We start from the raw sequence: 27,632 nt of genomic DNA, 5'->3' as shown, positions 1-27,632 counted from the left end.
GGCCTGGAAGCCAGAAGTTATACAGATAAAAGGGTACCAAGTACCAAGTTACCAGCTAATGCTAGCAATCTTGGTTAACAAGGTGCATGTATATATTGGCTAGTTAGTGCTAATTAACAGGCTAATGAAGTGCTAAAACTTCACTCACCAAAACTGAAATACAAACTTTTTGGATTAGTTAGATCAGTCTCTGCTATAAAGTCCTTTTAATGCTATAAACGTGGTCATTTTAGTAAGGGAGTCTAAAGGGATAAACTGACATTTGATGCCAACCTCAAGTGGCTTAAAATCATTGTGTGAAACAGTGTCCAATTCTGAGATCCATCTTTCTTCATTTGATGAGTTTGTCTACAGTGCAGATAAACAAAAAAAGCAGGAGAATGGCACTTAGCACCCTATCTGGTGCTACGTGGAAAAAATAATTCCTGAAGTCCCTGAAGTGAATTTCCATGTAAACGTTAATGCTAATGGATTTCATTATAAATCAGAGCATATTATGCCTCAGACACCTGCAATGAGCAACTTATAATGAAGACTATTCCCTGTTTAAAGTCTTTAAGAACATTCAACTTTAACCGAATGGTTTCAAAATGAAATTTTGCTTGTTTAGAATGTGGTTAAAAAGCAACCCTAACCCTAAATAATTCATTGATGAGCTTGGTAATATGAAATATATCATAGATATGAGTGCCAAAGCCTACGTTTCCAGTTTGGTCAAAGAAAGCAGTCACTAACCTGAAGGACTGTACTGTAGCCTGGAGACAAATTGAGTTTACACACTTTACACATAAGCACCAGCTTTTATATCTAGTATGAGCATGCATGGGCTGTGAGGGGTGACCAAAACCTGTAACTCTCCCATCTTTATTGGTTTGTCCTTTCCACATACCCAGGAGATGGGGAAACACACCCTTAATGGCCCTCACTTTATCATTAGTTAAGGAGTGAGTGCGGTTAACGGTGTGCTGACACAGGCAGGTAGCTCACAGTGTGCGAGATGGGAATATGGTTTTTGACAGAGGATGAAAAGGCAATAGAAAATTGCTGATTCCAGACAACATCCAGTGCAGCTTGAGAGCACAGCAACAAAAAGACCTCGACTGACTCATGACTTTGTCTGGAGCTCTTAAGGCTGTGCTGCACTTTGGAATTCCTCTCACAAAGCCAGACAGTGCTGTCCAGAGAAAAGTGTTTCGCTAGATTGACAGTGGGCTATTACTTTTCACTGTGTGTTAGTGAGTCCAGCACCCGGTGGAGGTTTAATACTGACCACAGCCACAGACAAACGGACTGAAAAATGCACCTTGAATTGGACTTAACTGCCTCATGTAATTGTTTCCTTGAACATTTGAGGTGATTGTGTTGAGTTGCACAAAAAGCCTGATAGAGATTGACATGAATGGTGTTGGTGCTGGTGACAAAGTGGATGTTAAGAGGTTAGGTAAGTGCTTTATACAACACAGCTCATTCACACCTAAGAAAAACGCCTTTCTTTCTACAACTTAGTGCTTTCTATACAATCTTTACAACATAACCCTTATACTAAGTGTGTTTTATGAATAATAATGACATGGCTTGCATGTACCCTATGGTGTATCTAATCTATGAAGTCAGTAAACATTTTCCTGGTGAGTTTCTGGTCTTATTGGAGTCTTTCTGAATGTAACATGCTGTTCGTTTTGTAAATTATGGTCTCCTTCAGAGTCAAAAAGGACTGTGAACCAGCAGTTCCACCTTGTGATTGACAATGCGCTACTGCATAAGCGTGGAGTGTCCCTTACTCCATCCATTCATCCATTACTGCCAGTTTCAGAACGCCACGTGACGCCCAGAGTGTTGAGCTTGAGGCTGCACTAACCAATGGGTGACATTCAGTCTTGGGGGTTCAATTCAATTCAATTTTATTTAAACAAAGCCAAATCACAACAAAAGTTCCCTCAAGGAGCCACTAAATAGACACTACAATAATACATACAGAGAAAACCCCAACAATCATATGACCCCCTATGAGCAAGCACTTTGGTGACAGTGGGAAGGAAAAACTCCCTTTTAACAGGAAAAAACCTCCAGGAGAACCAGGCTCAGGGAGGGGCGGGGCCATCTGCTGCGACCGGTTGGGGTGAGAGAAGGAAGACAGGATAAAGACATGCTGTGGAAGAGAGACAGAAATTAATAACAAGTATGATTCGTGGCAGAGAGGTCTATGAACACATAGTGAGTGAAAAAGGACGTTGAAGAAGAATTACTCAATGCATCATGGGAATCCCCCAGCAGCCTAAAAATGATTGCTTCCAAGGCAGGGACCATGTTTGAGATCATTCATAGTGAGTTGCTGTTTTCATCTTTGGTGCATCAAGTCAAAGATAAAATTAAGTAAAAACAAGTAAACAAATAAGATGGAGTCGATCTGCTATCATTCTGTGTTTGAACAGGGTCAAATTGGCAATTACATGCAATCTGTTTGTGATCATCCAGTGATTAACTGTAATTAATCAGTGAAAATCTGTTGCCATCTGCATACACAGAAATTCACATTAACTACAGTATTTACATTCAGAGTTCAGCAAGAACTTCATAGATTTAAAACCAAAATTCCTCCCTCAATATTAATGTTTAAGTCCAAAATGACACAGGTGCTCAGCAACCTTGCTTTATAGGAATACAGGAATATCACAGGAATGCAAATAGCTGGCAACCAGTTGAGTTGGGCTCTTTATTTTTGCAGATGTGCTCTTTGGTGCAAACTGTTGCAAACCAATACAAAGTCTTGCCAATCTTTCTACATTTAAAAAGTCAATGGCAGTTATTTGCAGATCTTTTCCAGTCTGTCTGAGAATGATTGCAGTCATTCTGAGTCAGACTACAAGCAGTGGGAGACAGGTTGCTTCCCACCAAGCATTGCTGCAAGCTCTGCAGTCACCTTGCCATCGAAATTGGACACCGCAACTACTTGCACTTGGTTACCGAATATGAAAAAATTCAATGCAATCGCCAGGCAACCACCAGGATTTTGTGACTGGGTCATTAAACATGATGCTAATTGAGAGTGCTTCTGTATTACCTCTATATTAGTACAGGGATTTATGCAGATATGTGGACATAAGGTGACCTGGTTACCACTGTTATGCCTGTGTGGGTTTTGTCCAGATCATCCAGCTTCCTTCCACAGTCCAAAGACATGCAGTTAGTGGGGTTAAGTTAATTGGTGATCTTAAATTGACCATACGTCTGAATGGGAGGGCCAAGGGGTGTCTGGCTCTGTTAGCCCTGTGACAAACTGGTGATCTGTCTTGAGTGTGCCCCCCTCTCGCCCTACGGCAAACAACACGGGTTGTTGGGGGCTAGAAGAAAATGGATGTTAAGTGGCTAACCGCTAGTTAGCTTTGAACATCGCCTGTGTAACATCACCCATGTGACCTCTAGTATCATAGGTGATGTGGCAGGCTAACATAAAAGTCATGTGACAACAGTGTAACTAAAGTACTTCCTAGAGTAGTAAACAAGTAAATTAATGCATTTTCTATTCTAAATGCAATGTGTAATTTAGTTGCTGCTGGCCAAATAAAAATCTCATACTTTAATATGCACAGGAGCCCCGTCGAGCCTAGACGCTGTAACAAATGATCCTGTGGGAGACGTACTGACAGCCAAGTTCGGCATGGCTCCGCATGCCTCATCACCACTCACACACAAGTGCGTGCTGGTCCCAGGGTAAACTCCCACTGCATATCCCGTCAGCTCAGAGAAAGTGTCAATCAGCTCATCCAAGTCAGCTAAAGGGATGTGTCTACGCCAGCAAATACTGCCTGTCCTTGTCCTTCGCTACTTCTGACAGTAAATAATGCCCCTCTGGCCAGGATAGCTCTTTCATTCTGATTATTACACTTTATCATGCAAGGGAGGGGATTTTGCTGAACAAGTGAATACTGTTTCTTCACATCATCCCACCTGGGAAAGGTCCAGTACAAACTTTTTTTTTCAAGGTAATTCTCAGAAATTCAGCAAGCCAAACCTTAAAAGGACTAAAGTCAAAGTGAAAATGAGTTTAAGGTGCTTCCATTGGACACCAGAGCTCTGTCTTCAGAAATAAAACCTACTGACACTCTGTCATTTGTCATCCTAATGAATGCAAATGACCACCAAAGCACAATTATCATCACACCGAGACCCATTAAAATCAACAAAAGTGAATGGTTTTATCATTTAGAAAAATGCATTTGTGAGTACAGTGGTTCCCTGCTTCATGTTTATCTCTCACGAACAGCATGTGCTGAACATAAAAGCAGCTGCAATGTGGCAGCTATCATGAATATCATGAAAACTTTTCAAGGTAACAGACAGACACATTAGTGTCACATTACAAGGCGAAGCAGATCAGTACTGCTGTTATAAATACTGCCTTGGTTCTGTTAACTGTTGATTTGCTGCCATCTTGTGCTGAGATTTAAAAAAGATCATTTGAATTTCACCATGTCGAAATGTTGTATGCTTTGCAAAATCTCGGCTCCACATCCAGACTGATCTTGTGATTGGATCGGAGACTATGCAATTATGTGGGCTGCAAAGAAATGCCTGGATGAGATGTGGAGTGAGAGGAAATGTCTATTAAAAAGTTTGTGTTAAGTGATGCTGATTTAAGAGTCTTTGATACAGTGCATCTAAGAATATAGAGCGGGTGAAGAAAGACGTAATAAAAAAGTGTTGTGTATTCATTGATTTTGATTTGGAATTATTCATTCTCATTCAGCACAGATACAGGTATGATTTACTCCTCTGTCTTCTTTAGTGTTTGCCCAGTTATAGACCTAAACATCAGCGTAACAAGTTAAGAAAATGCACCCAGCAAGGCCGAGCTTCTGACAAAGAAAGAAGAATAGAAACTCTGTAGAATTAAACAACAAGCATAAAGCAAATGTTCTTGTATTGACAAGAAGTAATCGTAGAAAATTTTCACTCACTGACGGAGACAACTGCAAACCGCCCACTAGATGGCGCTCAATGCACACAGAGCATACATATGTGTAGAAGAAGAGGAGGGCGTTACGGAAGTCGTGCGGGATTCATTTGTCCCTCCTGACTTTCCGTCCTTGTTTTGTAAAAGCATACAGTACGTGCAAGTCGCCAGGTACGGAACAGTGTGTACTTTTCCTGCTGTACTCCCAACAACACAATAACATTTGTTTTCTTTATTATGAACACGAAGGCGCTCGTGCTTTGCACTGTGCAGTGGTCTTTTTAAGGTCACGTGACTACAGGAAGTGCTTTAGATGAACTCTTATTTAAAAAAAGAGAAAGTGATAAGAGTAGATATCAGCTGACCGAACGACTCTCCTTGTGATAGCTGGTGCCAAAGCTAGCTGTGTTGTTAGCTAGCTGATAGTTGAACCTAAGGTATTTTAGAGGATTATAGTCTGTGTAGATTAATGTGTGAAATAAGTGTATTGGTCACATGTGTTTCTTCATGGAGGGACACATGCAGTCATTGCATCATACAAGCTATTTTAGCTCGGCTGGTTAGCAAAGCTAACATTTGGGAGTTTTAAAGTTTTCTTTTGAGTTTTCTGTTGGGAATAACAGTTTCTATCTTCTTCTTGTTACTCTTTCATCAAACAGGTTCAAGGATAAAAGGCGAGGGAAACTAAGCACAATGTCTAATGTAAGTGACCATTTTCCTCATGCTAATGTTATGGCTCATGCTAATGTTATGGCTCATGCTAATGTTATGGGTACTGCTATTCACTTAGGCCAGAGTAGATTTTAAAAAGAATGTCTGATTGTCCAAGAAATAACTTTAAATCATTTTAAAACGCTGCACAATGATTTTGAAATCATTGAAACCCTATATTGATATTAAATATAGGGTTTCAGTTACAGGCAGTACTAGCTGTTGGCCCATTCAGGCCAGTAACATTTTTATTCACCACTCAAGTGTAGCATTAAAGCACACTGTCTGAAACCACTCCTCGCTAATGAGTATTTTGGGGTTTTGTTTTTTTTTTTAATTTTTTTATTGGCAGTATTTTCATATTAAAAGGTCAAAACTTCATCAAACCACATGTTCAGATTGTTTAAATGCTAAAGAGAACAATATGTTTTTATCTGTTTCCAGTCAGAATAAAAACAACATAAAAATCAAAGCTCTTTTTATGCAGACAAACGTCTTAGTTAGCTTGAAATAACATTAAAATTGTCAGATTTCAAATAAACGATGTCTCAACATAAAAGAGAAAAGATTAAGGGAACGCTAACTCATAAAAATGAGTTTGTAATAGTCGTCTAAAGAAATGACACAATCAGCTGACCTGTTTGGTGGAGGGAGGCTGTTTCACAGTTTGGCCGCCCGCCACTACCTCAAAAGCACTGGTTTTAATCTTTGGTTTTAAAATCTGAGCGAGAGACAGTTAGGAGACCTCTGTTAGAAGATTGGAGAGGTCAGCTGCAGTGATAAGGTCTTAGAAGCTATGTTATATAGGAAGTCCATGTGTTGAACTGTGTCATCCTTCTCCTCTTTATGAGATCAATTCCAAAAAAATTTGAAAAGTTTTAGTCTGATCACAGGAAAGCATTAAATTCCTCAATACTCCAACGTATTAGATGCATCTGTCTCTTTATTTCCAGAGAACCGGAACTAAATGGCAGCATCCAGTTTGTCCTAAACAAAACATACAGTAAAAGTATGAAGCTGCAGACAGTCCACCGTGGGCAGGGCTGTTCCTGTTTCATGTATCTGTCTGTTGACACATGTCGTCGTCTGTCTGCAGGTGCTGTGTGGTCAAAGCAGGGCGGTCCTGTCTCGTGCTGCTGGCTGTCGAGCTTTAGCTTCTCTCAGGGCTGGAACAACCAGAACCTTCTCTGCTGCGAGCTCAGATGAGCCTTACATAGCGGTATCACATACAGACTCAGGTGAGTCGAACAGGAAAGGACGTCAGGCAGTGTTGCAATGCAGTTTTCAGTAGTAAACTGTTTAGCACCTGTGGCAGCAAACGCTGACAAATCATCTTTGTCACATCACTCCAGGCCCAAGGACTGTGTGGCCTGATGAGAACATGGGACCATTTGGACCTCAGGACCAGCGCTTCCAGTTGCCTGGTAACGCTGGGTTTGACTGCCACCTGGAGGGCATGGAGGACCAAAAGAAGGCGCCGGTTCACAAAACGGTGCCTGATGTGCTGACGGTTCCAAGCAGCACAGAGAGACACCAGTTCATACTGGCCCAGTTTGTCAACGAGTTCCATGTAAGATTTTTAAATAGTTACATTATGAGCTGTAACACAGTCAGAGCTTTTAGGACTACAGTTCAGAGCAGCAGAGAGAACAAATTAAAGTCAATGTCTTTGATTTATTTTAAATGTAAGTGAGCTGCTGTGGCTCATTGGTTTCAGGAGAAACACAGATGTCAGTAACACTTCATTGTAAGATTCCAAGTATGAAAATTAACAATAAATAAATAAAAAATGAAAAAATAAGCCAGAGCTACATTTTTACCACTTTTGTCTGAGAGGGTGTGTGATTGTTTGTTTTTCAGGGAAAGCTGGGGCCTATTTCCACGAGAGTAAGCAAAGCTGAGCAGTACTTTAATCAGACAGAAACAGACTGTGCCATAAACTCCTGCCCAGAGCTGCTGAGGAAAGGTAAGAGAGATTCACCCAGCATTACCTTCGCTGACTGTGAGTGTGGGCAACACAAGCCAAAATGATATCTGGATATTTAAGAATTTACGATAACAATATTTCTGATGATATAGAAGAAAAAATACTGAATATTGTGGTCATAAATATTTTGTACTTGTAAATCAGACTGTGTAGTTGTGAACTGAGTTTTGTAACCTTGCAAACCAAAATATCTAAAAGATTGATGTTTGTGCATCTATAGATGAGAATTTGCGTCTGTGTATTTAAAAAAAAAAGATTATACACATACAAGGGAAAAAACTACTACCGTAAATGTCGGGCTATAAGCCGCTACTTTTTGCACAAGCTTTGAACCCTGCGGCTTTTAGTCAGGTGCGGCTTTTCTATGGATTGTCCATGATTTTTGTGATATCGTAAGACGATTTGTTTTGTTTGTTCCGCTGTTGTACGGCACTACGTTGCCTGGCGGAAGGATCGGGGTTCAAGAGTGGTATGTTGGTCACATGTCCATCCGCCAGGCAACGTAGTGCCGTACGAAGTAGCGCGAAAAACAAACTTCAAAGTAGCGCTACGCGTTCAGCGGGAGGTCGTGGATGACGAGCGGCGATAAACTTGCGAAAAGCAAGTTATGCCCAACTCCACCGGTGGAATCTGACAGCGTGGAAAAGTGTGAAAACATCCACGATCACCAACGGATTTCGAAGGGCTGGACTGCTGCATGATGGAGAGGAGGACACCGCCACGGCCCTTCTGAGGGTGTTCGACTCTGACACTGACAACGAGGATTTCTTTGGTTTTGAAAGTGACAACGAAGGAGAGAAGCGGAGAGTGGATGACGAAGCCACCTGAGCCTGTTCGTTTCCGACACTGGAGAAGAGGACTTTGGTGGTTTTAGTGCGCAGGAAGAAGAGAAAGATGGTGGAATGACTGACTTTTCTTCTTGTTAAAGCCGTGTCACTGCACCTGAGCCTAAAAGGTAGTCCGAATCTATTTTTCTGGTGTGCTGTAGGTTATTGTTATGTACTACATTTGTTACTCGTTTATGAAGCACAGTACATGTTTCGTACTTGTAATTACCGCTACTTGTACATATACCTAAAAAGTTATGCAAATATGTACCCATAACTTGTTTTTCAAAATATTAATAAAAGGGTGTGTCTCCAAACAGCCATCTCTTTCCTGACAATTCCTTTGTGCATATTCTCTTACATATGATAAGTCAACATTGAAACACCTGCGGCTTTTAGTCAGGTGCGGCTAATGTATGTACAAAACAGGATTTTCCCCTGATTTTAGCTTGTGCGGCTAATATTCAGGTGCGCTGTGTAGTCCGGGAAATACGGTAACTTAAATTTTTCAGATTTTTTTTGTTTCCAAGGTTACAAAACTCAGTTCACAACTACAACAAACAGAATGGTTTGAGGTAGAGCTGGGCGATATGAGATTTTTTCATATCACGATATGTTTTTTTCATTTCAGGCGATAACGATATCTATCACGATATAAGCCAAATAACTATATTTGTAAGATTTAAATGTGCCGTTGCTCACAAGTAAAATGTGAAATAATCAGCAGCTTGTTTTATTTAAATATTTATTTCCCATAATAAGTTCAACAGGGTAGATGTACTTAAGGAACATGAGACTTTTTCAGATAAATAAAGGCAAATATTGCAAACTACACAAAAGGCAGCCGCTAAAGCGTTTAAGTTTCAAAATAGAACAAACGAAACAGACTAAATTGTCAATTCCACTTAGAAACAAAATATTAATTCTAAAAATAAATCTTAGTTTGTTTTACAGAAGAACAGACAAAACTGACTAACTTTTGTCAATATCAAATAAACTGAGAACTAAAAGGAAATTCTCAATCTCTCCTTGTTGTATAGCTGAGCTTTTCAAACAGTTTTAACAGTTACTTTAGTCTGACAAAAGCCGAATGACGAATTAGCGCTTCCAGTCAGAGACTGAGCATGCACCGCTTTATTGTATTTCCAGACTTGCTTTCGGCACAATTTACAGTGCGCGCTACTCTGTTTTTTGTCAGACTTGAAATAGCCGAAATACCTTCACACTACAGAACTTCTATGGCTCTTCCGTTCGACAATCTCTCCGGCATTGGAACCATCATCTGTTTTCTCTTCGGTAATTTTCCTCGTTCGATTTTTCTCTAGTCGGCACACTCATTTCCTCCATTACCCGGGCGGCACGTGGCTGGCTGCTTCCCAAACAAATACACATGTGCTGTACGTAACAAGTCACGTGACGTGACGCTGCGGCTGTGATTGGTTCGGCTCTGCGCTACTTAATTTGGATTGGCTGTTCTTTTTTTTTTTTTCTTTTTTTAAGAGGACAAGAGCGATGCGAGGTCTATCGCAATAGTTAATTTTTCTATCGAGAAAATGGGTGTTAAGTAAATATATGTATGTGTGTGTAGTGTTTGTAATGTGTTAGTATGTATGTATATATATAATATATATTATTACTGGTGTATATATATATATATAGTTTATATGATATATATATAGGTTATATATATATATAATATATATATTATATTATATATATATATATATATATATATATTTCGCAATACATATCGTTATCGTTCTATCGCCCAGCTCTAGTTTGAGGCATGTCATACAGAGATGAAAAGAGTTATAATTGGCTTTATTAACATACGTGCGCCTCTGTGTCTCAGATCTGGAGCAGTTGTTTCCTTCGGCGCCCACAGTTTCCATCACAGTGGTGACGGTCACGCAGACGAGCGGTCGGTCAGAGGACAAGGAGACAGAGCTGGATAGAGACCAGCTGCTAAGTAAAGTAAGTCCTCGTGTGTTGCCCATTACAGACTTCAGAGGTTGTAGCAGTTGGTGACTGTGACTTTGTCCTAACTGCAGTTTGTGAGCGGGGCAAAGGAGATGTGTTTCGCTCTGTGGACTGCAGGATACTGGGCGGACTTCATTGACCCAACAACGGGAGCAGCAGTGAGTAATTCTGTGTTCACTGTGCCTGTTCTTTACTGTCTCAATCTGCAATCTAAACTCACAAAGCATATACTTATTCTATGAATGAAGCTTACGTTAGTTTAATTTTCTTTGATAGAAAAAATGTTATATTGCAGTAGTTGTCTGTTGGGTGGGAAAAGCCCAAACACAATATGATGTGAAACCACACATGCTTATAAACCTTTTGGTTACATTGTTTGGAAAATCTGGAAAAATGTATTTTCCCTTGTAACATTTCTAGAGATTTTTCCCGTTAAACTTCCTGTCAACTCAAATTCTGGTAGTTCAGCTGTGAAAACTGAGGACAACAAACAGAACAATATTGTTTTAATAATGGAATTTTCCCCCCTTTCCTCAACAGTTCTTTGCGTCTCCATTGGGCGAAACCACACTGCGAACAGACAGTGAGCTGGGACATCGGGGCTTTCACATCGAGGTGTCGAGCTCCTGCACAGTCATCCGCCATATCCTCAGGGGGACTCCTTTGTTTGTGGGGACTATTTTCACCAACGCACCTGTTCAAAGTGCTGCTGTTGCTAGACTTCAAGGATTTTCAGACGCACTCAATGATGAGGAATAAACTTCTTTTTCTTTTTTTTTAAAAATAGAATAGAATCAAATTCAAACAGAAGGGTTCTGTTTATGGTTTGGAGAAGCCGCTAACGTTTCCTGTTATGGAGCTGGTTTGTATCAATGGAAAGTTGTGTAATGTTGTAACACAAAGCATCTGTGCAGACCTCTGTGTTGCTAAGGATCTAACTGACACTCTAATGCGGACGTCAGTGCTGTGTCTGACTGACAGAAGCGTTACCCTGCTCTGCATGCAGGGAGACACTCAGAGAAGAAACAATTTCACCATGTGATTCATCTGTAGACAATGTTCATATTTTACAGTTTGAGTATTTATGAAGTACTGCGACAGATGTTCTACAGCTGTTGGTGCTAATTACCAGGAAAATCTCTCCGTTTCAAACACCTTAACATGTTAGCGGCTCATATTCTTTTTACAGCAGCAAGTACAGTGTTGGTTTTCTCTGATCTGTTGCACGCAGTGTAAAGAAACGATGGAGAAATATTATAAATAGTTTCAGAAGATTTCAATTTATTATGGGAACAGCTCCCAGAATGCACACTGACCGGGATGAACATGGACACACTGCTTATTAAATTATATTTATGTACTTCAGCTTTTTTGTGACTGGCTGTGTCTTGCAAACAGGTTTGAACAGCAAGTGGGCGGAGCTTCAGTGCTGTCAACCAGTGCTCTGATGACCATATTAGGGAGTCCTGAGAGCTTGAAAAAGGGAGGCAACTGGACTTCTTTAGGTTTTAAAAATCCAGATGTCTTCTCTTATTATTGTTTAAGTCTATAATGATCTACCATATTAGGGATAGTCAGCATCGTCACGCAGAGCCAGGAGTAGAAGACATATCTGAGACAGTGTTTAGATCATTGTGAAGCCTGAGCTTTTGACTCAGAGATGTTTATTATGAGCTATATACAAAGTAACATTATAAATATAACAGAAAACACAGAAATGCAGATCGACTATTAAAAAAGTGGAAAAGAAGAAAGGAAACCAAAGTTGAATCAGTTGTCTAACATATAAAAATGTCTTTAAACCTTCAGTTACTGAAACACGCAGCCAACACAGGTCCCAGTTCTGCCACTACACATAGCAGCTGTTCTCTTTCTACGTGTCTCAAACACGTCCAGCTGTGAAGATGACAACAATGATGGCGATGATGATGTAGCACAGCGCTCTAGAATGAAGACTCCCGCTCAAACTAACCAAAGGAGAAATGGAGGAGAAAATGGCACTGCTGTCATTTCTGGGCACCAACACGTTGCAGATGTTCCCCTCACAGCAGGAAGAGCACACCTGAGGGATGAGAGGAAAGCCTATCACGTTAAGGTTGAGGAGACATCTGAAGGCAGAGCTCTCCACGTACCTGGTAGCCAGTATCGGCAACGTCAGCACAGCCAGTGAACAGACACTCCTCCAAGGTGGCACAGCGCTTGGTCACAGACACACTTTCCCCACTTCTATCCATCATGTGGAGGGTGGAGCAGTATTTAGTATCTGAAGGACAGTAAAATTCCCTTCATGTGACCAATTATGTCTTAATAACTTGACAGATTCACAGGCAGCCCCAATATGAGGAGTACAAAGTTTAAAACTGCCAACAAATATTTAAATTTAGAAAGATAAGAACTACCAAACGGTACTTTTCAGTGCATGACACTTTCAGCTTTTGGTGATCACAGTTTGTTTAGAGAGTTGGATGGCAGGTAGATGATTTTCAGATTCCACAGTGGGCTCTGGCCCTACTGAGTTTGGGAAAACGTGTTTCCATCAACTCTGTCTAACTGCACATTAAGAATGTGTTCCAGTTGCCAAGCAGATGTAGATCCCCGTGAAGTCGACCGAACGTGCGAAGTAAGATTCCAAGAAGTAGGAAGCAAAGTTCCTCTGATGAAAGATAACTGTGGGAACACCTGTTCAACACTATGTTCTACACTGATGAGCAAGATTAGCCATCAGTCGTCACACCTTGCTGAAGTGCTGGCAAAAAGGGCATGCAAATGAGATTTTGGAGAAGGGGGGGGGCTAGCATCTCCCTCCACTCACCTCCAAAACCACCTGCAGCAAATGGGCTGCCCTTCTCTGAGTCTGATTGTACTGTAGGCCAATTCCGCTTAAAAGTTCTTCCTTCCTACCAAGTCCTAGCAAATTATTATAAATATTGTTTATATCAATCTATTTTATTTATTTTAATCATTTTGTTGATGTTCGTTTGTAGCGCATTCCCAAAGAAACACGTTTCTCAAGAGAAGTCACTTGAACTGACATCTCCTTGAGCAGGCAGCCACAGATGAATCAAAAGCTGACGTACCCTTTGGACAGTACACGTCCGGGGCCCAGCGGTTGCAGTCGTAGTTATCTACAGCATCTTGGCATGTGAAGCACTTGAATCCGCCAGGGTAAGGAGTAGCTGTGGAGACACAACTGTATTCAGTTTTAAGTTCAATAAGTGAAGAAGGCGTGTTTTCATTCGTCCTGTGTGTAATATCATTCCTGCAGAAAGGGACCTTCATTCATCAACCTTCTGGGGTGTTTTTTTTAATTAGCTCATTCAATCACTGTACACATTCTCTGTGTTTCTGGGTTATTTCAGAATCATAAGAGAGACGAATGTCCTAAAATTCGACCACCCCTGCCTTTTCCCTGGCTTCTGACATGGTTATGAAGTTGCCCTCAAAGCACAGATAGGACCAGAAGATGTGAAGGGCTTGTTAATCAAAGCTGGAGGGGCCCCAAAACCAGGTGCACTTTGGTACGAATCTTCCTGAAACGAGTTTCCATCTTATCCTGAGGCTTGTTTTTCCGAGGTGCCCCGACTTCCTTGCAAAGACGTGTGTTAGGTTTTTGGGGATTGGATACTGGGTTCAGGTTTGGATGTAAGATAGACAAAGCTCTTAAAGTATATAAACTATGACTCTCATACAGTGGGGCAAAAAAGTATTTAGTCAGCCACCGATTGTGCAAGTTCCCCCACCTAAAATGATGACAGAGGTCAGTAATTTGCACCAGAGGTACACTTCAACTGTGAGAGACAGAATGTGAAAAAAAATCCATGAATTCCACATGGTAGGATTTGTAAAGAATTTATTCGTAAATCAGGGTGGAAAATAAGTATTTGGTCACCTCAAACAAGGAAAATCTCTGGCTCTCACAGACCTGTAACGTCTTCTAAGGTTTCTTCCCCCATGTCTGTGTGGACCTGTTCTACACTAAAAGCACTGCCAACTCAGTCGACCACCGCCAGAGACCAAGAGCTTGAGGCACCAAAAGATTGACCCACCGACTGGAAGTGAATCTACAATAGGCAAGCAGTTGGTGAAACAACTGGGGCATCTGAAAATGGAACACCTGTCCAGGGCCAGAGACTCATCCGGGGGTAAAGTCATGCGACAAGATAACCAACGGGACGGTGAACGCAACACCATAACAGTACCATCAGACACTACAACGGCAGGGAATCAAATCCCGCAGTGCCAGACGTGTTCCGCTGCTGAAGCCAGTGCATGTCCAGGCCCGTCTGAAGTTTGCCAGAGAGCACATGGATGATACAGCAGAGGATTGGGAGAATGTCATGTGGTCAGATGAAACCAAAGTAGAACTTTTTGGTATAAACTCAACTCGTCGTGTTTGGAGGAAGAAGAATACTGAGTTGCATCCCAAGAACACCATACCTACTGTGAAGCATGGGGGTGGAAACATCATGCTATGGGGCTGTTTTTCTGCCAAGGGGACAGGACGACTGATCCGTGTTAAGGACAGAATGAATGGGGCCATGTATCGTGAGATTTTGAGCCAAAACCTCCTTCCATCAGTGAGAACTTTGAAGATGAAACGAGGCTGGGTCTTCCAACATGACAATGATCCAAAACACACCGCCCGGGCAACAAAGGAGTGGCTCCGTAAGAAGCATTTGAAAGTCCTGGAGTGGCCTAGCCAGTCTCCAGACCTCAACCCCATAGAAAATCTGTGGCGGGAGTTGAAAGTCCGTGTGCTACTGAGGTGCTGTACGGCCCAAAGCATCTCTGCGTCATTCGAAGGTCCTTTGGACTCTCACGTCATGCTTTGCCCATGGGATGCAAAGATACAGCTTGTCGTGTGAGCCCTGTGAGACCATAGAACGTATTGTTTGCCAATTAGTTAAATTTGAGTGTATTTTGTATTGACCAAATACTTATTTTCCACCCTGATTTACGAATAAATTCTTTACAAATCCTACCATGTGGATTCATGGATTTTTTTTTCACATTCTGTCTCTCACAGTTGAAGTGTACCTCTGGTGCAAATTACTGACCTCTGTCATCATTTTAGGTGGGGGAACTTGCACAATCGGTGGCTGACTAAATACTTTTTTGCCCCACTGTAAGTATTCTCACAGATGAGAATCAAATCAAAACTGCTGCTGTTTGTACATAGTAAAACTGTTTTCATATTTCTTGTACCATTTCTATTTTGATGTATTTGTTTAATTCACATGTCACAATGTTCACACTGTTCAGGTTTGATGCTTTTCTTATTAAAATAAAGTGCTGTATGACTGTGGCCTGTAGTATAGTGCACTTTAAAGGTTACGTAAATAAATGTATATACCAGTTGAACTTGCAGTTAATTTGGTTCAAATTAACTGCAAGTTCATCCCAGACCAATTTCATTTTATATTAACATTATTTGTTGCAGAAAAGGTTTTGAAAGAGCCAAGTGTGTCGCTATGAGTCTTAAGACTGTGTTTGTGTTGTTCACAATTCCACGAGGCTGAGCAATTTGTGCACCTACAATGGCATATATGACATCATGTTATTTTTGTTTCACAATACTAACATTTAATTTTTATCCCCAAAACATCAGTTTTCTGTGGCATATTACGACACTATCACTTTACCTAGAAACCACCTAGAAGCAGGCTAAAATTAGCTGCTTTTTTTTCTTTGCACACTTAAAAACACCCTGTTGTTTTATCAGTAACCTCTGATTTGCCCCAAAAAAGAGAAGTTATTGAGTAAGTAAGTCATGATTGATGTAGACAAATAACTTCCATAAGTTCTCGATGGGCAATTGAAATGTGTGAATACCAAGTGACAAAACTGCTTTTTTTGGTCATTAGTAACACAAAACCCACTGGTCTACAATGCTTTGTATACCACAGTGGGGAACATGTAAATTATGCATATATTACTAACTGTGTTAATAACTGTGACTGTCATCTGACTGTTACTTTAGAAAGGGCAGTGGCATTAGCATAGGTGCACTTTCTTGGTAAATACATTGGACACTTAATCATTTAAAATAAAACAAGCTGTTGTCCAGTTTTTTGTTTATTCTAGGCAGAAATTTCTGTCTATTGAGAAAAATCTACTAAAACTACTAAATTAAAACAAATCATGTTACTGTCTAACATGTTTCTCATTAAAGTAAGACACTTTAGCGGTTTTACTGGATATTTATGTTTTAGCACATTTCATATATTCATTTAAATATTTGTATTTTGACTTTTAACTATTAGTTCTTTAATTCATTCAGTGTGTGAATAAACATGTATAGTATATCACAGTTGTTTTGTTCCTTTCACATCCTTATACAGTCCCTACTTATGCAAATCAGAGATGGATAAGCAGAAAATGTAAAAACTTCCTGATTTGAGATGAAATTACCCAAGTGTATACATTTATATGGATCATTTTAACCGCATTTTGAAATAATAATAAGAGTTGTAAAGTGCAGAATCCGAATATACAGGTAACCTAACGAGTGAAAGGTGTTTTAAGCTAGGGAAAAATCATTGGTAATGGAAATTCAGCTCAGGTGAACCTCTCAGTTTGTTGTCTCTATTCATGTGAGTCCTGCAGCTCATTTTTACATGAAGGCTCTGGCAGGTACACAAAAACTATACAAACACGCTTCTGGTTGTGAAACTTTGGGTTAATTAAAAATATGTCATTTGGTCAATCACCTTCTGATTTTCTGCTTATTTAACAATTATACTGATTACTAAAAAAGAAGCAATAAATCTGTAGCCTGTGCCATAGATGCTCTCCAAAGATTTATGGATACTCATCAGTCTACTCCACGTCTCTGACTCAGGGATCAAACAAGGACCAGCCACTTTTCAGTCAAAGAACAATCCTGTTATTCTCAACAAAGACACAAACCAATCGCTTTGATGATCATGAACCACATCCTTGTGTAATGAGTTTCCAAGATTTTTTTCAGGAATTTTGAAAAGGGATTCATCAGTGTTATTTCCAAGAATTAATTCCAAATAAAGATGAAATACATTTGATCTTTTAGAGGTGCAAGTTAAATAGCAGAACTGTAACTTGTATCCGGAATAAGTTCACTTAGTATATGTTAGTGTTTTAAGAACACACATTTCAATCAGTGTAATCTATGTTATAACAGCCCTCATCTGTTGCTTTTGTTTGTCTGTCATACGTCAATGGTTGAGAGAATGAAAGCTGCAGAACCAGCTTACAATCAGAGAAGGATGCCAACTATACTTTTATATATTTATATTTTAACATATTGTAATAAACTGTTGTTTTGGCAGCTACAACTGATTTAAATACAAAACGAAACTTTCCATTAAGTTTTATTTGTGCATGTGTTGCATTTAAATGCACCTGTACTCACTCGTTATTCATTCAGTTAACATGACTTTTGTACCTTTGTAACATTTATTTATTTAAATAAAACAACAGTTTTGTTTTCTACACCGTGCTTGCTTTCTGCTTTTCTTGCAGCTTGTTTCCGATAGATATTATTAAAACGTTCCATTCAAGTTCAGTGCAATGTTATTCAGTCATATTCAGTATCAAACCTTTAAACAAATTGAGATGTAAAATAGTACTCCTATACTCCTACTTGAGGGGTGCAGCAGGATGATATCCTTCATGGTGAAGTCCCGTGACTGCGCAGTTTTCACCCAGTCAGTGATGGTGGTCAGCAGCAGGACCCAGGCCACTGTTGGCCAGGCCTCCATTATTGGACCAGAGTGTCTTCATGCACTTAGGCCTGTTGAACATGAGTGGATTAAAATGACAATATTAGAGAATCTTAAACGGATAAAGAATGTAAACACTCAGCCTCCCTGAGCTTTTTTTAAAGATACTACAGAGTCTTTTTAATGTATTGTTATTTTTGGTGTACAAGAAAGTATGATTAAACCACAGTTGAACTCAACGAAACATCAACAAAAGGCTTCAAGTGGCTAATAATAGAACCAATAAGTCTATAAATGTGACCACCTGTGTTCCTTCTCATGCTGTGAGCCTGCTTCATTAATCAAATGTCAAAGGAACTCTACGAGCCAGCTTTAAGCCTCAGCATCCCTTTCTGGATTTAACAGATAATGAAAGTGCTGATATTTCCATATTTTACTCAAGAAACTGAACACTGGTCATGTAAACCTATATTAATGCTCTCATTATTTTAATGCCAATCAATAAAACTCTCTAGAAACTATTCTTGAACTAATCTGAAGGTAATATGAAGTTTATAGGTCTGTAGCAATTGACCCTGCAGAAAGTTGGTATCTTCTGTGGACTATGCGCCCCAGCATCCACTGACCAGCATCACCACCTGCAGGAGCCACCATAGAGGTCAAGTGTAGTGCATATCAGCTGGAATGGGAGAGGACCTGATGAGCCGATCCCTGACTGTTGAAATTAGCTCCATTGACACAAAATGTCACCTGTCTCGTGGAGAAGGAGACTGAGCTAGTGGTTGAGGTTATTGGAATCAGTCTCGTGTAAAGGGGCTGGGCTCCCTCCAGTCTGGGGTTGCCCTTGGTGAGAGATTGCGGGCAAGGGTAGGTAGGTATACTTGTATCCCCCATTGGAGTACTTTCTATATGTTGGGGTTCTCCCCGTGGAAGAGAGTTGTCCCTGACTATTACTTCAGCTTATGCACCAAATTATACTTCAGAGGTACACACAGCCTTCCTGTAATCACTGAAAACAAAAGAGTATGGTTTGGGTAATCTGTGGGACTCCAGAGGAAGCTGACAGGTACCAGCTGGCAGATTGCAGCTTATGTAGTAGCTGAAACAAAAAGTCTGGTGTGGGAGAAGTTTGGTGAGCTCGTGGAACAAGACTTTTGGTCAGCGTTGAAACGATTCTGGCAAACCACCAGATGACACAAGAGAAAAGTGGTGCTCTATCTATCTATAGGGGTGCTGCTGACTTCAGCTGAGGGTACAGTCGGAATTCTTCAAGGATCCCCTCAATCCCAATGACAATGCTTAGAGAAAGCAGAGTCTGGGGACGATGGGGACAACTTGCCCATTATTAGAAGTGAGGTCATTGAAGCAGGTAAACAACTACTTGGTGGCAGGATCAGTGGGGAGGGTTCCTTAAACCTCTGGACGTTATGGGGCTTTCTTGGTTGACATCCCCCTGCTACATCACATACAGATCTGGGGCAGTGCCTCTGAACTGGCAGACTGGGGTGGATGTTCCCATCTTTAAAAAGGTTGACCAGAGGGTGCACTCAAATTGCAGGAGGATCACACTACTCAGACTCCAAAGGAAGATGTACGTCAACGTACAAGACAGGAGACTATGTCCTGAACCTTGGATTCAGGCGGAACAAAGCAGTTTTCTTCCTGGTCATGGACCTCTGGACTCTTTGGGTTGTGTTGGAATTTCCCAGTCAATCTACATGTGCTTTGTGGACTTAGAGACTGTATTCAGTCACATGTGTAAATGCTGTTAAATAATGTTCTGTATAGAGTTCATGATGTGGATGATTGATTTATAATGGATTACATAATTTCATGAATATATATAGTTAGTGTTAAAAATATCTTTATTTGAAATGTACATGTGTAAAGTGTAAGAGCTGGTGTCTCATGAGAATACCCTTAACGAGAGTAAGCGAGACCTTTCGTGTACTGCGAGGGAGCAGATGTCTCTCATGAAGCGTGTTAAGCTAAAGGTTTATTAAAAGAAAAGCAGCACAAGGACTTAAGGACCTCTTTTCAGGACAAACAGTCAGTGAGGTAGTTGTCATTTGAGAAATGTTTTTATTTGTGTTTGGACTTAATATGTGTACTGTGAAGTTGCTAACTGGTTTGTACTGTTCACTCGTGACCAGTTCTCATGGCGTATTGGCGTACTGGTGTACTGGTGATGGTGAAGCTGAGGAAGAGAAAAAGCCCAAGTAATAAACGCCTGTTTCAAAGAACCGACCAGTGTCTGTGTCGTGAAGAGAGCTACAACATGCAGCTTCAGGAGCATGGAGTATCTGGCTTGTTGCTACTAGCCATTCAGCCCCCGCTCAACCGCAGTGATAGTTTGGTCCACATTGCCAACAATAAGTCAGAGTCATTGTAGTAAAGCTATTTATTTTGCTATAATTAAAGCCTCATAGAGGATTTTGAGATTGTATTGATATTATATCTCAATCCTGAGCTTTCAGTTAGAGTCCAGTCAGAACACTCCCTCTTTTTAGATTCACTGAGACGTCAATCAGTGAATTACACACCAGATGACCTGGTTTTATCCCTGACTTTTATGTTTTATCCCCAGGCACTGTGCCAGACTGTGGGGCTGTAAATGCTTGTTTTCTTTGCATTATGCATGCCCCAGTAAAATGGATCCACATCTTTACTTTGGTCCAAACACCCATAATGTAAAGTGCTACAAGAACACACTTGTTTTACTTCCAACACAAAGACATGATTATAAGTCATAAGACCTGAAACTAAAATAATTTCATTAAAAGGAAGCTTAGTAACTGATTGACCACATACATTTTCAGGCTAAAATGTTAATTTTCAATGAGTCCAGGTTCTCAAATGTGAAAATGAATGCCACAGTGTCTAAGTGGTAGTTAATATTCAGGATTAAAATAATTAAAACCTCCTCTCTAGATTTGCATGTCTTTTCAGCATGTGAGAAACTAATAAACACACGAAAACACAAAAAGGTCTGTAAATCAGGCTTAATAACAGGATTAATCTAAAGCCTTCACAGCGGTCTCCTAGTCGTCAGAGAGGTCTCCTCCTATTGCATTCATCAAGCTCCTCGAAGCACAGTGCTACTGTATAGCTCTTAATCATACGCTGTATGCTGAAAGAAAAACTTGAGATTAGGTCCCAAACTTTGAGCTGTCTGAAGGATCCCTGGCTTTGCCTGCAGTAAAATCTGTTTTTAGGTCTGAGAGGAGAAGGCAGGAGTGCAGGGATTACATACAAAGGCTCCCTGTTATAACTGGGGGGATGGAGAGGTTTCAATCAGCACCAACCAACTCCTTCGGGTCCCGGTTAAAAGGCTGTAGAAGGCTAAAAGAATCTGAAGGAGAGTCCGTCAAGACAACAGGGGATGAAGTTCAGAGATAGTGTAAACTGTAGATTGTTACCTGCTTAGTTACACATCTGGATGCATCCACACATTACAAAAAAACGAATGTGATGCAGATATATGGGCTAAATTGAAAGAAATGGGTCGGAGTTTAAGATGAATCTTATGAATATATATTACTTGACATGCACTAATGAAACAAGCGACAGACCTAAACTGTCGTATGGACATCATGAAGTTCATAATTAGAATTATTTGCACTTCATTTTTGGCATAAAAGAAAGTAATGTGCAGAAACATGTGCAACTTGTTACATCTTAGAAGAGAAGATGTGGAGGCAAATATAATGAAAGACTAATTAGTGACAGAACACAACTGGAAACTACAATATGTCACATAAAAAAGTTCAAAACAAAAAAGAGCAAAACATTAATTGATCTAATAATAATGGCGGCTCCAGTGGTTCCAAACCATTTCAGTTAACTATACCTCCACAGCCACAGCTATGTCAAATAAACTCAAATATCACCTCACTGATGATAAGATCATTTCAGAGTAATTTAACCTGATTTTTTTTTTTTAATTGAACAATGTTTAATTTTGCTGTGATATTTACAATACAATTGAACTTGAATGCAGGGTTAGTTAAATTATGTACTTTTGTAGTACAACCATTTCAACATCATCATAATTTATCTGTGTGGTCACTGTATTAGCTTTTTACATGTATCATTTGGCCATTATTTTGAACAATTTTATTTAACCACCTGTCCCCTAACGCTATGTAGCTAGCTTAAATGTTAAATGTTAATCCAGTAATGTTAGCTTGATACTAGGTATTCATTATACACAGATTTTTTTATTATTATTTTCCACTACTATTTCAACTACTAAGTTTAGACATGAACTAATAGTATATAATAGTGTAACCCATATATAAATATAAATTGTTTATTTTAACCATTATCTGTGCTGATGGCTAATTATTAGCCATTATGGCAACCATTATCCAGTGCCAAACTATCATAATGAAATGTATATTAAGTTTTTATTGCAATTTTTAGCAAATAACTACAACCTTCTTTACGGTAAATAGCTTTTAGCCAAATATCTTAACTGCTATGAAATTTTAGCTAACTATTGAAACTGAACAGTCTCAGCAGGTTTGCCTGAATATTATCATTATCATTTTAGCTAATTTAACACTTTTCCCATTACATTTTAAACTTCAGCTAACTTTTTCTCTTGTTTTAGCTATTATATTTCCAAAATCATAATGTTCTAGTGTTGCACTTGACTCAGAATGTCTTCATTTCCTCTAGTTTACACCCAGGCAAACTCAGTTGTTGAGCTAATAGATCTAATTTAGTAAAATCCACTAACTCACCCTGCAGTCTGACCTGACAAAAATAGCTGGCTTATTGCTCCAAATTGGTCATGTGTTTCAAAAGAATACTTGATCAACATTTAGACCACCAGGGTTGACTTTGAAGATCAGCAGCTCAGCTCTATTGACCAGACACATATGGCAGGGGCTTAACTTCTTTCATTCCACTGATTTTCTCCCTATCTATCACGTCAGAGATAATTGACTGCATTCACAAAATTCTTGTTTCTCTTGTATAATTAGGTGGTTGAAATGTCATAAATATAAAGTCCCCTTCCCAAGCATTGCCATCTGGATTTACTGACACACTACATCACTGCGTGATTTTTGTGAGGTTTTTGCTTAGCTCATAAAGCATCTGACATTTTAACATTGTTTAACATGACCAAAAAGGTCACAGTTGGCCAGACACTCTAAATGAATGTAGTCTCCTTACTGCCTATTTGTATTAGCTGATTCATTATGATACATAAATCAAGATAATATGACAAGCAGACATTCCTTAGAAGTACATGTGACCTGTGCTATATAACATTTATAATTGGATTATTATCTCTTGTTATCTCTAAAGCTGCTCCAACTTTAAACTGTAACCTATTGTGACCAAACTACAAAACTTGGCTTTAAAACCACAAAGCAGTCGTGCTGAGAGGTCAAGTCTAAAGAACTGGACTTTGTGTGTATTTAAAATTTTTATCAACATTTGGGTAGCATAGCTTCCACACTATAAGGAGGGATTTAATTGAGTCCAGTACAATATTTTTGCAATGTAGCTGCTCATATTTATATGTAAAATAGGGGTGTGAGACATGTAGGTCAGGACCAGAACTGACCCAAAAACTCCAGGTTTTGTTCATCGGCACATCTACTTTGAAGGACATGCAATGAAACATGTAGTATAAACTGTACTTTTTGAAAAGAAAGGCAGATTAAATATAGCTTTACTGGTTGGGCGACACTTCAGAATAAACTGGGTTATATGCGGCCCATGAACTCAAATGTAATGTTCTTATAGCTGTCAAAATTATTCAATCATTAAGCAGAATATAATGTAGATAATGTAGATAATACTTTACGGACTGTAGCACTTCACACAAAGTCTACCACATTAAAAGCACCATGGAAACTTGTGTAATCACAGTAAATTTACAACTTTTAACAAGGTACAAAGATTTACTGGGTTCCCACATAGTTCAGTTTAAGATCATATGCTGTCTCCACAACTATATTTGCTCTTCACTGAAATGGTGAATATGAACTAAATCTCACGATCAAAAACATGACAGCATTTCATGAAATATCATATCATCAATTCATCTAAACGTAACGCTTCTCAATTGCACTGGTGCGCACGGAATTGATTTAAAATTACATGTGTTAGTACAGCTTGACTCTACGACTTTATCGCAACACTATTTTAATAAGAACTTACCAGCTTTAAATGCTCGATAGGACGCTCTCCATTCGGCGCGGATGAAGCTCAGAAACTAGTGAAGTGCAGCTCGGCGCGGCTGAGGAGGGGAGGTGGAGGCTGCAACGTCACAGACATCGGCACTCCCACAAATAGAAATGCATCATACAAAAAACAATGTTTTTTAATTCACCTTTTTTTCATGGCGGGGATTTATATATTATATATAGCAATGCACTGATATACAAAAATTTCCCTTTATGATTTTTTTTAAATATGCATTTTGTTAGTTATCAAAATGTATTACTTTCATAAACGAATTAATAAGTATATGTACGCTATTTTTCCTTTTTTTTCCCTTTTTTTTTCTTAATTTGATAAAATACTTTTTACAATGTTGCTGAAGTTTAAGTGAATGTGTTATTTTTGCCAGTTTTAGCCGCTACATCAGGTGTTTGTGAGTGGGAGGGGCAGCGTCCAGCCTCCTCAGTGGAATTGCCCTCCTGGCCAAGAGGGAACAGAATGCCAGTAGAGGTGCCTCATTCCCACTGATGCCAAAGAGAGAAAGCAGGGGTCCAGGTGGCAGCATCACACTGAGAATCCTGGACAAGGTATGGAAAACCTTTGTCCAGAACTGGTCAAGTTGGGACAAAACCAGTATATATGGATCAGTGAGGCTTCAGCAGTTTTGCATCTATCACAATATGGAGTGATTTCAGAATAGATCTGAGATAATCTGGATTTTGAGAAGTGGGCTCTATGCACCACTTTTAACTGGATTAAACAGTGGCAGGCACATAATGATGTTGTGTTGACATGTTTGAGTATAGGAGGCCCATGTTTCGTCAGAGATTGTCAGGGGTTTAGCTGGGCTATCGCCCACCCCCCCCCCCCCCAATAAAATTATGAATTATCTTGCATAAATAGGCTGTTGATTTTCTTTACTCATTTCAGTTATTACCAGCAAAATAGTTGCATGTTTAATCATCTGGGAATTTACCCAGATTTATTTATTTATTTAGACAGAGATCTTGACCCCCCCAATGTTCAGCACAAAGTTACACCGATGCATGTTAGCTTATGGAAGCCCATGTTTTGTCATGTCTAAGTCTTCTGCCCATAATGTTCTGAGTTTGGATGAAGGGGTTTGTGTCAAGTTTAATATTTTATCGTAAAGCAGGGAGATCGGCCCTCTATTGGTCGGATTGAGTTGTAGGATAGTTTCTAATAGTGTAGCTCTGGTAGAGGGCTTGAGCCTCAAATCTGGGAATGAATAAAGTGCCTGACTTGCAAGTAACTGAAAAAGTGTGTTGGTGGTAGATTGTATTTATTAGCAAGTTGTTCAAATGATGCTAGTTTGTTGGCTATGAACAGGTCTTTAAAGCAAGTTATTCCACTTCTGTGCCACTCCACAAACCCACTGTCCTGTGTAGAAGGCTTAAAGAAATGGTTAGATGCAGTGGGGCTGAGAGGGGAGAAGTCACAGAGATGAAAGTATTTCTTATACTGGCCCCATATTTTCAGTAAGTGTTCAGAAGGTTCAGTTTATACCCAAAAGCTGACCAAATTGACCAAGCAGATTTAATGTAGATGGTAATGAAGTTGAAGGCTTAGAAATAAAAAGCAGGAGATCATCTGCATAAAGCAAGACCTTGTGTTCGATGGTATTTCTCCAAATGCCGTGTACTTCTTTGCAACTGTGAAACGCAATGACAAGGGGTTCTACGGCCAGATTAAAATCCAGGGGGCTGGGAGGACATCCCTGGCGTGTGCCCCTGTGAAGTTTGAATGGTTTTGACAATTGGACGTTAGTCTGTTTTGTAGCAGATAGCTGAGAGTAGAGCAGTTTAATCCATCCATAATTTTGCTCCAAAACCAAATCTGTGAACGACTGCAAAGAGATTGTCGAAGTCAACTCGATCAAAGGCTTCTTCAGTGTCCAGAGAGACAACATATTCATCAGCATCTGTAGAGCTGAAATAAACTATGCTAAATAGCCTTCTTACATTAAAACGGTGACCTTTAATGAAGCCTGTTTGGGCTTTTGAAATAATTGTTGGGAGAACCAATTGTAGTCTACGGGCAAGAATCTTGGCTAACATTGTAGCATCTGTGTTCAAGAGAAATTTGTCTAAAAGAGTCACATTCCATCAGATCTTTTCCTTTCTTTGCAATAAGTGTGGTACAGGCTTCATAAAATGACTGAGGAAGAGATCCTTGTTTAATGCAGTCAGTGAGGGTTATATTAAGCTGCGCAGACAGTAATGTAGTGCTCTGATTAAAAATTCTGATGGGAAATCATCCGGACCTGGACACTTGCCAGATTGCATTGAGGCTGTAGCTAAGGAAACTTCTGACTGAGAGGTAGAGTCATCCAGCCTTGTTTTAAGTTCTGGTGGAATTTCAGGAATGTTAAGTTTAGGTAGAAAGTCATTAATTGCATTGCAGCCAGTTTGTGACTCTGAGGTGTTAAAGTTCTGAGTAAAAATCCCTGAATACTTCATTAATGTTTCATGATCTGTAACCATGTTGCCATCTTGTGGTCGAGCTTCAAGAATACTTTGCCTTGCCCTAGAACTGTTGAGAAGGCTTGCCAGTAATTGGTGGGGTCTGTCACCATGCATATAGAATTTTGATTTGTCAAGCAAGAGCAAACGTTCAGTTGATTAAGTTGTGAGTGGGTCAAGTCTTGTTTTGAGTTCAACATGCTTTTTAAACATTTCGTGACTCTGTTTGAGAGCATACTGGTCATCAGCCGCCTTAATTTGTTGCATTGACTTATTTCGCTCATAAATGGACTGTTTTTCAATTTTTGCTGAATAAGCAATAATCTGGCCTCTGATATAGGCCTTAAAGACATGTGATACAACAAGGCTGCAAGTATTAAGGGAGGAGCTAGTGGCAAAATAAAAGCATATCTCATCTTGGCGAAACTTTATAAAACTGTCATCTGACGGAAGGGTTGAATTGAAATCCTATTGTGCAGTTTTTATAGGAAGATGTGGAAGAGGCAGAGACAGAGTAAGTGGGGCATGATCTGAAATAACTATGCTATGGTAAGCACAGGAGTGGACCTGCTGCAGACAGTTAGTGTCAGTGATAAAGTAATTAATTCTTGAATATGGTGCACATGTGGGAAGTAGTAGTCTCTCTTGTGAAGATTTAAGAAATGCCAGACATGACACATTCTATATTCAGTTGATTTATAGAACAAAGACAAAGTGCACATTCACCTTAAATGATAAGAACAGAATAACTCTACAGTAGGTGGAAATTAGTCCAGAACAGGTTAAAAAAAGAGGTTCATAGCAGTG

General features: G+C 39.7%; 2 protein-coding genes across 3 annotated transcripts; one reads left to right on the top strand and one right to left on the bottom strand.

Annotated features, from left to right (window-relative positions):
• Window positions 1-5,007: 5,007 nt before the first annotated feature.
• Window positions 5,008-11,824, top strand: mmadhca (metabolism of cobalamin associated Da). 2 transcript variants are annotated; one of them, XM_005933911.3, is made up of 8 exons: window positions 5,008-5,125; window positions 5,614-5,656; window positions 6,762-6,903; window positions 7,018-7,235; window positions 7,526-7,631; window positions 10,332-10,453; window positions 10,531-10,617; window positions 11,000-11,824. In XM_005933911.3, exons 2-8 carry the CDS (start codon window positions 5,648-5,650, stop codon window positions 11,216-11,218), a joined length of 903 nt encoding a protein of 300 aa, XP_005933973.2. In that variant the 5' UTR covers window positions 5,008-5,125; window positions 5,614-5,647; the 3' UTR covers window positions 11,219-11,824. The 2 variants fall into 2 exon arrangements, with proteins under 2 accessions (XP_005933973.2, XP_005933974.1); XM_005933912.3 differs by lacking the exon at window positions 5,008-5,125 and adding an exon at window positions 5,147-5,391.
• On the bottom strand, window positions 11,205-24,417 carry lypd6 (LY6/PLAUR domain containing 6). Its single transcript, XM_005933913.3, has 5 exons — window positions 24,340-24,417; window positions 18,081-18,230; window positions 13,537-13,635; window positions 12,592-12,722; window positions 11,205-12,521 (listed from the first exon to the last, which is right to left on the bottom strand). The coding sequence occupies exons 2-5, from the start codon at window positions 18,196-18,198 to the stop codon at window positions 12,342-12,344; spliced, it is 528 nt and encodes a 175-aa protein (XP_005933975.1). The 5' UTR covers window positions 18,199-18,230; window positions 24,340-24,417; the 3' UTR covers window positions 11,205-12,341.
• Window positions 24,418-27,632: the final 3,215 nt, after the last annotated feature.

This window comes from Haplochromis burtoni, unplaced genomic scaffold (genome assembly GCF_018398535.1).
Source record: "Haplochromis burtoni strain Fernald_Lab_line unplaced genomic scaffold, NCSU_Asbu1 Contig_139, whole genome shotgun sequence".
Classification (NCBI taxonomy): Eukaryota; Metazoa; Chordata; class Actinopteri; order Cichliformes; family Cichlidae; genus Haplochromis; species Haplochromis burtoni.
The sequence above is the reverse complement of the archived record's forward strand: the minus strand, read 5'-3'. Positions and strand labels throughout refer to the sequence as shown.

Coding starts and splice junctions, on each gene's coding strand:
- mmadhca (XM_005933911.3), top strand. Junction 7,632..10,331: donor CCCAGAGCTGCTGAGGAAAG/GTAAGAGAGATT, acceptor TCTGTGTCTCAG/ATCTGGAGCAGTTGTTTCCT. Junction 10,618..10,999: donor ACCCAACAACGGGAGCAGCA/GTGAGTAATTCT, acceptor TTTCCTCAACAG/TTCTTTGCGTCTCCATTGGG.
- lypd6 (XM_005933913.3), bottom strand. CDS start 18,198: ATGGAGGCCTGGCCAACAGTGGCCTGGGTCCTGCTGCTGACCACCATC. Junction 12,723..13,536: donor GGACGTGTACTGTCCAAAGG/GTACGTCAGCTT, acceptor ACTGTCCTTCAG/ATACTAAATACTGCTCCACC. Junction 12,522..12,591: donor TTGCCGATACTGGCTACCAG/GTACGTGGAGAG, acceptor CTCATCCCTCAG/GTGTGCTCTTCCTGCTGTGA.